At 36.6% G+C, this 12,500-nt stretch overlaps 1 protein-coding gene across 3 annotated transcripts in view; it reads left to right on the plus strand.

The window, feature by feature from the left end:
• The window catches only part of LOC138060320 (endoplasmic reticulum magnesium-transporting P-type ATPase-like), a 45,704-nt gene that overhangs the window by 10,663 nt on the left and 22,541 nt on the right, over window positions 1–12,500 (plus strand). The window contains exons 7-15 of one of the 3 annotated variants that reach the window (XM_068906063.1): window positions 3,279–3,375; window positions 4,181–4,286; window positions 5,131–5,217; window positions 5,308–5,424; window positions 6,867–6,983; window positions 9,248–9,521; window positions 10,220–10,284; window positions 10,614–10,679; window positions 11,384–11,502. In XM_068906063.1, coding sequence (XP_068762164.1) covers window positions 3,279–3,375; window positions 4,181–4,286; window positions 5,131–5,217; window positions 5,308–5,424; window positions 6,867–6,983; window positions 9,248–9,521; window positions 10,220–10,284; window positions 10,614–10,679; window positions 11,384–11,502 — 1,048 coding nt within the window. The remainder of the gene's footprint in view (window positions 1–3,278; window positions 3,376–4,180; window positions 4,287–5,130; window positions 5,218–5,307; window positions 5,425–6,866; window positions 6,984–9,247; window positions 9,522–10,219; window positions 10,285–10,613; window positions 10,680–11,383; window positions 11,503–12,500) is intronic. The other 2 variants (XM_068906066.1, XM_068906065.1) reach the window with 2 other exon arrangements.

Below are 12,500 nucleotides of genomic sequence, written 5' to 3' on the forward strand. Positions count from 1 at the left end.
CGAGTTTTTATCGCTTTCCGTGTGTTCCTTTATCCTGGTAGAAAAGTGGCGACTAGTGGAAAAGCCTATAGTCGCCACTTTTCTACCAGGATAAAGGAACACACGGAAAGCGATAACTCGCATATTTTTAAGCATCTCAACACATCTCCTTTATGTAAGAACAAATACTCCCCTTCGTGCTGTAGTATTCTGGATTCTGCCAGCAATTCAATTGATTTAAAACTCAAGGAAGCTTTTTATATAAATAAGATCAAACCGGAACTTAACAAACAATTATTGCAACATTACAACACTTTTCTCACGTTTTAGTTTACACTTTGATGTTTGGTGTCACGCTGTAAATAGTACCCGCTTTTGTATTACGTCATGTTGTAATAATTTTTTCATCAACCCGTAGACTTTATAACTCTTCACACTTAGGAACTCGTTAAACTGATGATGGCATAAGCATGCCGAAACATGTCTTTCAAAAAAGTTGTCTGTTTCCTACAATAATAATAATAATAATAATAATAATAAATAATACTTTATTTATATAGTGCTATTTCATGTAGGTCAACAGCGCTTTGCAATAATAATATTGCAATCAAAGTTACAGCAAATCGAAATTTTACGAATTATTATGTATAATATTTGATTAAAACTATGTCACATGCCAAACTAATCAAAGTGATTAAAAGGATGTGCTTTTATATGGGTCTTCTATGGCCATACATGTAGCTTATTAGCTTGACAGATGGTACTTTCAGTAAGTTCTTCAAAGAAGATTTCAAATTTCTCGTTAGTAAATTGGGCTTTAGCTGTTCAGTAATGTAGCTAGGAGTCTGGCCTTTCAGGGCTTTATACATGTACCTGTCAGGAGTAATATCTTGTAATTAATGCACCTGCTAACTGGGAACCAGTACATTGCTTCTTTTAAGACAGGCTTGATATGATCTTACTTTTTCTAAGTACGAGTAATAACACAAGCATCAGCATTCTGGACACTTTGCCTAGAAATGATCTATTAGAAATTTGGGTATTAAATCCATGCAATAACAAATTGCATGGATTTGCAAATAGCTCAGATGTAGTGAATGTGTGAGCCAACTTTTCAGTGTCTGCTAGAGATAAACAGTCTCTTATCTTGTTTGTGTTCCTAAGATGGAAAAAGCAGGCCTTACATGCTTATCTAGTGACATGTGCTCATCAACAATAACTCCAATATTTCTCGCAGAAGGGGATGGTTCGATCCATTTACAAGACACCTCAATGTACTCTAGTATTGATGGGGTGGATGGAGTCGTGTACTTGAGATGCATCAAATAAAAATCTGTGTCCCTTCAATTAACCCACTAGGGAGTTTTAGCAAAGACGATGGCTACAGCAATGAAAACTTTAGTCCAAAATAATTATAACTTAGCGCTATCGCAAGTATTTCGCGATTAATCCGTCTTGTTCACATTGTACAATACAGGCGAACTATCCTGTAAATGGATGGGTATGAACGGTTTTAAAGTCAAAACTGAAAATGACTTTTTCATTGTTATATGCTCACGTTGTCGTCAAAACCTAAAATTTGGTGATTTCACGTTGTTGTTTTGTGGAGTACAGCAAAGAAATGCGCGGAAATTCGTGTTGCACGTGCAGCACAAGCATTTTTTCCTTTTTCAACCAATAATAATCTTGCTTTGTGGCGTTGCTGTAGCCGTACCTGTCGTCTTTTCTAAAACTCCCTGTTGACTCCTGGGAGGGGAGTCAGACTTAACAGGTTTACTCTGTATAATCATGCCAGATGGTTTTACTCCTCAACTGGGGGCATCCTTAAGAGTGCCTGAGGCATCAATTGGTTAAATTTGTGACTCTGTCCTTTGTTAACTTCTCACTCAATGCTGGTAGATACTTGTGTAGGTCAAAAGTAATAGACCCTTCTCCAAAATAGTGGCAACTGAATGAAAAACGGATACCAGAAATAGAAAGAGCACCTTTACTTTAGTAACCCAGTGTAGCGACAGCAGTTAAATTGCGTGCGCGTGATGTACGACACTTAAAGCGGCGCGCGCTTCAGCAACAAATTTTGCACGCGCAACATTGCGCAAGTTTTCAACAGGTTTCTCATTTAAGCTGTTTAACGCTCAGTTTCTAGACTTTGCATCCTTAGAGTACTATTCCTAGTTGTTGGAAGTTTCTTTAACGTGTATTCAGTTATGTAAGGCTTTTTTAATGCGTATTAGTTTCTCGTGTACGCTACCGTAGTCTCTAGATCTTTCGAGTAAGTTCTATGGTGTCGCAAAAACTCACGCGTAAGCGCCGCGACACCCAACTACTGTTACAAAAGGTTAATTTTATCGTTTACAAGATCAGTTGACGCAAGATACGTTAATTCATCACAAGTTAACAAGTTTCTCCAAGTTTATCATTGTTCTGGTGATCAAGGCAGCACCAAGGTAATTATCTATTTTAGTTTGTTTATGTACGCGGTTTGTAGCTTTACTCGCTAAAGTTCAATTTCGTCGCTTATAATTGTAAAATAAAGATTTAAGGCTTCAGTTAAAGTCAAGTTGTATACGACATCGTTTTACCGTTATTTGTAGATTGATCTTAAGTTTTTTCCTTTTACCATTGTAACTTTCGAAGCGTGTAAGACATTTTTATATCCTGTTATTTTCGCAATCTTACTTTGTAATTTATTTGTATCTTTTATTTTAGTTCTCACGGTGTTTATAGAATTTTAAAGGATTTTAATAAATATCAGTTTGTGAACAACGTCTAACCAAATCACTGGAGCAATACCCAGTGCAAAGTTTCAGTGTATTAGGTGTTATATCAGCTGAGAAAATGTACACGTAAGTTGAAATTTGACAAATTTGCAGATGTTTGTACACTGTATGACTGGGGTTACATGCCATAACCCCAATCATACAAACGTCTGTAAATTTTTCATTTTTCAACTTACATTTTCTTGGCTGATATTACACCTGATATGCCAAAATTTTGCAGGGTTACTTATAAATAAGTAAAGGTGCTCTTTGTAGTTCTGGTATTACCAGTAGTTTTTACATTGTGTAATTTTAACTTACTTGAACTTTTGGCTGCTATTTTGGAGAAGGGTCTATTCAGCCCACTGTAAAGAAGGTTTCTACTTTCTGTGTCTTAAAATTCATACTCCTGGAAGATAATTACAGTGTATTATTATCAGACAAAGAAAGAGGTTAGAAGAAATTTGGCCTGTAATTCATTTTTACCAGTACAGGGTCTATCTTTAATTAGGAACTCTTTTTGTTCAATTCATCTTGTAGCAGGTGCAGAAAACAAGCCAACAAGCATGCAGACATCTCAGCCTCACCCACGTGAAAAGTTCCTTGTCATTGAGACACCATTTATACTCATTCTTAGGTATATTTCCCTTTGAATACTTTGATACTTAATTTATATTAATTCACACGGTACAGTCATAACTTTCTAAATTTCACTCAAGATGCAGATGTACATTCGGCAGTTCGAATGTTTGAAATTTCACAATGTTGTATCACTAAAATCATTCATTCACCTCTTACAAGATACATGTATAACTTACTTGAACTCACATTCGACCAGCTCTTAGCTGGCTTGATAACTCAATACATGTAATTATTGGTAGAGAGTGCAGTGCAAATTGCACTGTCATTGGTTCGAAATCTTTTCAAGCCCTGGTTTTTGTCAGGCAAGCTGGAGGCTGCCTCATGTTAGATGGAAGACCAACGCCATTAGCATTCAGTAAGGTATTTTGGGGTTCTCGACTTGTTGGTTGCCCTGAGCCACGACTAAATGACACATGCTAGCATGGGCTGAACCTTGGTGGTGTCCTAAACATGTGACACACGGGCTGTGGTAAACAGGCAGGAATGGGGGAGGCTGTTGTTTGTGTAGAATACAATAGGAAACTGATTGACGTTTAGAAGAGGAGAAAAGAAAATCAGAGGGAGAAAAGAGGAGCTTGACCTGTGTAACACCCATTGGCTGGCTTCTGTCTCTAATATATTGTAATTATTGGAAACAAGTTATAAATCAACAATGTGTTTAAGTCCAAGAATTGTGTGACAATTAAACCATATACGCTTGGTCAAGGGTGAAGAATGATGCCAAAAATGAATGACCTCTTTTAAATTTCTATTTCAGATCTGTAATTATAATAGATACCCATTATATTACTTTTTTGTAGAAAAATTTTGAATGACTCATTGAAGAGGCCAGTGAGCATACTTGGAAATGAGATGCATTACATCATCAATTCTTTAATAGAAAAGAAACTTCTGCTTTTGATTTTGGTAAGACATACTGTAGTGAAGTTGTTTCCACTGCCACAAGCCACATACACTTGTAATGAGAAGCAGATGCCTTATGAAAGCTAGTTCCTCTCTAAGTGCAAATAGGAACTTCCTATGTACATGTATCTCGCAGAACAGAGCAGAGAAACCAACAAACACAAACACTGTCAAGTACCAATTAAACAAACAGATTCCATGTTGCCATTCATCTGGTCAGTAACGGATGTGCAAAAATTGTGCTTAAGGTTATGAGTTATGTTAAATTGTGGAGAGTCTCTAGAAATGTTCGTTTTTGAAGGGTGGGCTAAATCAGAGTACATGTATCTGGAGAGAAAACAACAAACTCAAGTCACAGGTGACATGAAATTAAGGAACTTTTATTGTGATAAACATCATCGTCGCTCTTTGGAGGTTGGGTGCCAAAACATCCTGGAGCTTCCACTGTTGGCAGCCAGCTCCAAGATGGAGACTGCACCGATGGCTGGCAAAACCTGACAACCCAGCCATGAGCCCCCATGCCCCCAAGAAAAAACAGGCACCCGTTACACTGATACACAGTGGAAAGCAGAGGGTGGGGAGGAGGGAACAAAAACCACTAAATGCTCCACACACAATGCTCCTACTTCCAGCCACACTGATAAGTAAGCGCTACAGCCCAAAGCACAAGGAATTCCATGCATGCGCAAGTATACTAAAACCACTGACCAATTGACCGCAGTCGCTCCTAGTTGTTTACTTGGTTAAACTTCGTTTAACCTCATTAAAAAATTTTCATTAAAAATGCTAATAAGTGTTAAGTTGTGTTTCAATCACTCTGAAAAGAAGTTTCTTCATCTTTTGCAAGTTGCTGTCTTTGACTGTGAATATTCTTCGAGCACTTCTTCTTGGAAATGATTCAGGGCATTGGAGCGAGATGATTCTTTCTCTACAGGTATAAAATCTTAATAAAACAACAATTCCTTTTTACAATATTTTTATGATTTCAGTGATAGTCTGGAATAATTGTTCCTGTTTATTTCAGGCATATGCAGTATTACCCCTTCTTCCTATTTCATTTCCTATTATCTGGATTTGTTTATACCTTTACGGAACAGCAAGAATTGAGGTTTTATTTGCTACTATAAGAGAAAATGGAAATGTAAGTACATGTACGCCCTTCTGTGTTTTTTTTCTCATATTTTTGAGTAAACGTGCAACAACATTGGTCAACTGGGTCATGTGTCCAGCAGAGACCATAGAAACTGTCTCGTCAGCTGTAGTATAGACTGAGAGTGGTTCTAACAAGTGGTGCTTTTAAGGTTGACCGGACACAGGGAAGGAAGAATCCAGGGCAACACTGCAAACAGCCATTTCCCAATAGGGTGATCGTATCGATTGGTTGGCTACCAGTAATTAATTATGCAATGACAAAACAGTTATAACAAAACAGCCAATAACTAAACATTACATTATCTAATGATAGCGTACTACAAGTTGGGATCTTAACACCATTCTGATTTCACTATCAGTTTTAACACTAATAGAAAGAAAAAATATTGTTGTAGTAAAGTACATGGTTTCAAGAACTAGATAACATGGGCTATGTTTTCATGATGTCTGTTTTCTCGCTCACAATTCTGACTCAGATAAACAGCTTTCGTATTAATCACAGGTGTTTTATAATAATAATAATAATAATTTGTGAACTTATTGTGCGCAGCTTAACATGAGAATGATCTGTTCAGCTGCACATTACAACTGCATTCCTTTACAAGAATTTAACAAAAGATAATGCATATAAAAACTAAATAATATATACTGAAGCACATAGATTGAAAGAAAACTTAGAACAATTCGAGCACTGGCAGCCATGTTGGTGCCAAACACTGAGATTCTTCGTTTTAGGGATTATATAGTACAGTGTAAGCAAATAGATATTTTGTTGAGAAGAAAAACATGAATTTGAGTGGAGGTCTGTTTTATTTGACTTGTGCTTTACGCATGCAGTTTCGATACTTAATGAAAGGTCAAATAAAATTGCCAGTGGGCGTTAAGCCACTGTACTCACAGATTTTAAAACATACATGTAGTACGTCCCCCGATTCCTGTAGTACAACGCAAATCCTGTGGCGTGTGGCACGATTGCGTCTCGTGCAAGGGTGGTAACTTACTTTTGACCAGTACTGTAGGATTCATGTGCCCGCTATCTGGGAAATCTGGAAAAGTGCATGTGAGAACATAGCAATGGTTACTTTTGCAACCTGCAGTGCTACATCTGCTTTGACCAAACCTTTGCCCTCTTCAGAGTCAAATTTTCACTCTGCCTAATGCTGGATGATTTTACCTGTCAATGGCTGTGGCATCTGGGATGAAAGGGTTTACAACATTTATGGCAAATCAAAAAATTTATAAATCCACCTCCTAAGAGTAACACTATATAGATTTTACTCTGTCTATTGACAGATAATTTTAATAGGTCAGTGGGGGCTTGTTCATGCAGGGATAAAAGGGTTAACAATACATTTAAAGCACTACAAAACTTGTTCATTTTGAGAATTGTTGACTAACTAGTGCAACTGTACGTTTTTCCCCTTTTTTCAGACAGCAGAGGATGTAAGTTTTAAAAAAGTATTATCCTGCTTTTGGCAAAATCTTCAAGGTGATCCATCAAGCCTTCCAAGAACAGCTAACCTTTTAGAAATTCTGGGAAGTGTTACTGTAAGTTTACCATAACAGCAAATGTACCTGTTATAGAATAGGGTTTTGGTTAGTTTGTAAATCTTAAAAAAATCTTGATTAAGGGCCAAGTGAACATGGTACATTGTACATGTAAAGGTTCATTGATCCTTGTGGTTTTACCAGCCCATTTCTAAAGAAGATGAAAATGTTTGCCGCACAACCATCCTTTCTTCACTTCAAAGAGTAAGTGGATTTTATATGATTGTAACAGTACTGCTGGCGTCATAAGGAAGATATCTGCTTACAAACATTCTCTTTGAAAGAAGTGTATATTTGAAGACAGTGCAGCTAGGCTCTAGACGAAAGAGAAATAATCCTTGCACGTATCTGGACAATTTAAGCAATATTATTGTCTCTTATAGAAATTTGAAAAATTCAAGTGGCTCCAAGGGGATTCCAAGCCCATTACTTTTTTTTTTTAAGTGAATGTTTTATTCAAAGGATTACACTGTAACTCTACAACACTCTCATGTAATGGCAATGGTGTGGTACCAAATTAAACAAATTTTGCTTAGCAAGATGCATTCATTAGCGTCAAGTAATATGTTACCATGGCAACAGAAGAGCCATCTAAAAAGCACTTTTTCAAAAATGTTAAGTTTAATTATAATAATTAAACTTATTTACAAGAAACAAAACACAAATTACAGGCCATGACTTTTGTGTGGCCTCATAGCTCATTTGGTAGAGCATTGCACCAGCATCCCAGAGGTCATGGGTTCAAATCCCTTTGGAGCCACACATCCATAAGAGACAATAATAGGCCATTCCGGAATTGCACAGGGAACTGGGGCAAGTATCAAATTTGAACCAATCGATAAATTGACACCATCACATGAAAGATAACATTGAGATTTGGCCATCTGTAGAAATTAAGTTTGATACTTTTAGGTCGAGCAGAGACCAAGTTATAACATAACATAGTTAAAAATCCATACAAACATCTCGAATTTTGAGGCTGCGTCCCCCAAAATCATATGATAAACTCTTAAAATGTTTACAATTTCTGTAATATTCATAAAAATAGGCAAAACAAAGTGATTTTCACATCACCTACAATGTATTTCCAAATAGTAGGTCCATGACAGGATTTTCCATTTGTCTCAAATCTGATAATTTTTTTTAAGAGTTTATATGGTTCCCTGTGCAATTCTGGAATGGCCTATTGCTTAAATTGTCCAGATAAGTAAGGATCATTTCTCCCTTTTAAACGTTCTCTTTGTCATCCAAATGTACCAATCAGTGGTTCATTAATAAGAGCAGTTTAAGGTCTCAATAAAGGTTAATTTGGGAGTCTCGCTCAAATTTTTAGTTTTTGCAAATCGTGAATCGGTGGGCTGTGAAGTAAATTTTACCAAGGTAAAAAAGTCTGGAAAATTAGTTTTAAAACCAATAAAATCACTTTCCTCTGTTTCCCGCCATGATACATCATGTCAATCACATGTGAAAGGACTGGGTGTTAATTGACATCCTTCACGCAGGATCTGCTACCTTAGCATGTACCTGAATGCTGATTGGCTCAGCATAGGGGGTGGAGTTATTCAGCTGACCGTGAAATGCATGCGAAATCTTCAAGCTTGATTTTCTAGGGGTTTATTTTGATGCCAAAATTACAACTTCTTGGACCTCCTGTCCCAACAGGATATCACTTCCAAATGTTCAGTTCTAAGAGATGATTGTACTACCCCAAATATTGTGTGAGGAATTTTTCGTTTGTCTTCGGAGACTGATTTTATGGCACTTTTACTACCCAAATTAAGTGTGAGATGAAAGTCTCGACTTTGGTGCGCGTTATTTCCTTCAATTCTTAACATATCAAAAATTCCTCACATGGTATTGGAATGCATTCATCTGTGACTTAAAGATGCAACAAAGTGAAAGGGCAAGAGCTTCTGTAGCAGACTTGGTCGTTCTGAGTTTGTGGCCTCAAAACCAAACGGCAATATTAAATACCAAAAAACTCATACTTAATTCATTACAAATAATTCAATCTATTAGCTTTAACATGATAATTATATAGTTTGACCCTATACAAAAAATAGCGGCATGACAATGTCATTTTTCGGGTGACACCTCATTTTTTCTTTACGTAGACCTTAATACATACATGTAACCAGGTTGTGACAGTTCTTGGGATCATTATGTTGTGTGGTAAAAGTGTGAAGTTTTTGACAAGAGACCTACTTTCTATCTTAAACCATCAAATGATTTGTATGTTGTCCAATTTGAACCTCTGTGTAAAGGTATGGTGTTGTGTGGACAAAGAAGGCATCCTGTCGCTGCCCAATCCCTGTGCAGAGAAAGTCTTTTTCTTAAAGAGTCGCAAATGCAAGTTGAAGGAAGAATTAGTTGGAAGGACAAAGGAGAGGAAAGAGAGTGTGAGTACATGGACAAGTGAAGCAAGCAAAATATCATCAAGTCAAGATGGACAAGAATCTTCTGATGATGATGATGAGGAAGAGGCTGAGGATGATGATGATGATGATGAAGTTTGTGCTAGTGATTTAGATTCTGCTGGTAAGGTAGAAATGCAGTATATTGTTCACTGGACATCACACTGTCATTTTTTATTCATTTTAAAAGTTACACCATAATCAGCTAAGGAAGGGCCATAGGGTAAAGACCTCCCACATTCTGTATTTTGGAATGTTGCAGCCAATTTATGTTACAGAAATTGGGTGAAATGTAAGCTGAGAAAAAAAAGTGCAAAAAATTTAATAATTTCCTTGTATTAGCAGTATTGTTCCCTAGTCCACATTTTTTTATTTTTTTGAGGGGAGGATGGGATACAGCTTGGAGAAAAGTCACTTCATAGCTTCAGCAGAAAATTTTGCCAAAATAAAACTTGGGCTTGCATTCCCTTAATCATAGCATGTATCTAAATTTGACATTTTTCCCAAAAATACTATTAACCCATTGACCCCTGAGAGGTGACACTTAACCCTTTCAGCCCCGTGGGGTTCCCCATTGACGAGTAAAATCGTCTGGCGTTAGACAGTAAAATCTACAAGTGGCACTATTGGGAGTTAAAGGGTTAATGGGGACATAGTTTTTGAGTGAATCCAGCTGTTGTTAATAGATTTTACTGTGTCTAACACCAGACAATTTTACTTGTCAATGGGGGATGTCCTAGGGCATTGGAGACATGAATGGGTTAAAGTCAGTCCTCATTAATGTCCCCATTACTCAGTAAATTTTTATTCTTTATATTTTAGGTGAAAATTGGAAAAATTGGTTGAAAGGTCACAGAGAGGTGCTTAGCTTGTCTTCAGATCCAGAGGTACAGTATGTTCCCAGATGCCCATCCTCCCCTTAGTTTTATGCGGAAATCAGCATTTTTAATTAATTCATTTACATGTATCTGTCATGCACTATTAGACTGTTGGAGAGCCGTGGCATAATTTCCTCCATAAAGGTGGTTTTTCTTACTAAGCCATTGACACCATAATGACATTGGTGGCCAAAAACTGAAGATCTCTCATTAGCTTCTTTTGTTTGTTCACTAGCAGCATTATTAATTTTATTAGATGTTACACTACTGTCATCTCAGTCTCACAAAATTGGTTGCAAACCACCTATAATTTTGGTTTGTATTTTTCTGAATTGCAGAGTCAGTTTGGGCTAAGATTTGATGATATCAGATGGCAGAAACATATTAACTCCCTTAAACCTCTGGTTAGGACCTTTGATCAATATTGCTCTCTCTCTATAGATATTTATTAAAAACTGAACTACGGATATCACATTTCCAGCATTTTCAATGGCTCGCCGGACACAGGTTATCAGCTCATATACCTGCACTACCAAATATGGTCAATGAACACAGCAGCAAATACACAGTTTTGTGGCTCCGAGAAAAAATGGCCAAATAAATTCAACATAAAAGAGTTGTGATGTTGGGGTTTTTAATAAAACAATTATTCTACTTGGGCTTGCTGGATATGAAATGATCATAACCAACTCGGCACTATGGGCCTCGTTGGTTATGTATATCATTTCATATCCAGCGCGCCCTCATAGAATAATTGTTAAATATATAATAACGTTTCCACCAATGTTGTATCTGATAAATATTATTTAATATGGCATCATTGGGCTTGTAAAAAATAAGATATTGGTTGCACCCAAAGAGAAACCATAGCAGTAGTGGATGATATCACAGTGACTGTAATAGCAGTATTAGTTTTGACAAACCCCTGAATTTGCTGCACCAAAACAACTTATTTGATTCGTGCCAATAAAATAAAATACAAAAATCAATTGTTTGAATTGTCAATTAGACAAAGGAAATTGCAGATCTACCACCGCTTTCTCCATGGGGCCTTAATTCTTTGTGTTTTAAATAGACTATAATAATCAGTCTTTTTTCTTGGCTCTAGGGTCTCAATATTCTCCTTAATTCTTGTTGCAAGTCTCCAGTGCAATCACTACGCTTTGCAGACCACACTGGTCTTCTATCTCTGTCATACAACCCTTCGCCACTCCCATGCTATAGAAGGTAATTTTTGTAGAGTGATTGTTATCAATGCTCACTCTACAGCCTATCAACCAAAGAACTGTACTATTAATTAATTAATAGGATACAAGTTGCTTCGCAATGCGCAACTGGTGTGGCGGAGGTCATAGGTTCAAATCCTGCCTGGGACTTTTTTCAGTTGTCCTTTAATTGGCTCATTACCAAGCAACTTGAATTCTATCCTTCTCATGGGCACATTACACCTTTCGATCATATCATGTATTAATTTTATACTTTTGTGAATACCAGTATATGACTACATCCCATGCAATGGAATGAATGTTTGACGTGAAATTATAATTATTTATGTAAAACTGACCAGCCATCAGATGGTGTCGTACATATAGTTTAGATGGTAGATTGGTGCAGTGCAAAGAAAGTACAGGGTTGCGAGTTAAAGTCCTGTTCAAGCAGGCTTTCTTTGCCTCTACTGAAATTACTGTTCAAAACAGCAAGGATCATTCTTGCTTTATAGAGTCAAAAAGACATTCAGAAATGCCTTTGATGTATTTCACAGACTGTAACAGTAATTCAGTGGATTTTGCAGTATTCTCAATTATTGTTCATGAACAAGTCTGAGAATAAAATGTACATTGTACATTTTGATAATTTCATGCAAAATTTGAACCACATGGATTGGATTTCAAGTCCAAAAAAATTAATTTGTTTGATGAAAAAGACTTACAGTAGGATCTTGCTCAGTCTAATTTGGAGGCTTTAAAATGACATCTTGGTCCCAGTAATAATTATTGTCAGGTACTGAAGAGTCAGGATGTGTCTTTTTTGTTTCTTAGCCTTTGGGTATTTGAACCCAATTTTTGTCCATTTCATTCTTAATCTGTCTGACCCAAGAGTTGTACGCCCATTTAATTGGCTCAGTCTGATTTTACCATAATTACACATGAATTCTGTGATGATAAATAATTAAATAATTATTAGTAAGAAATAATTATTGAAGTACAGTGTTGAAATTGTTTTAG

The sequence above is a fragment of the Montipora capricornis genome, chromosome 8 (assembly GCF_036669925.1).
Source record: "Montipora capricornis isolate CH-2021 chromosome 8, ASM3666992v2, whole genome shotgun sequence".
Taxonomy (NCBI): domain Eukaryota; kingdom Metazoa; phylum Cnidaria; class Anthozoa; order Scleractinia; family Acroporidae; genus Montipora; species Montipora capricornis.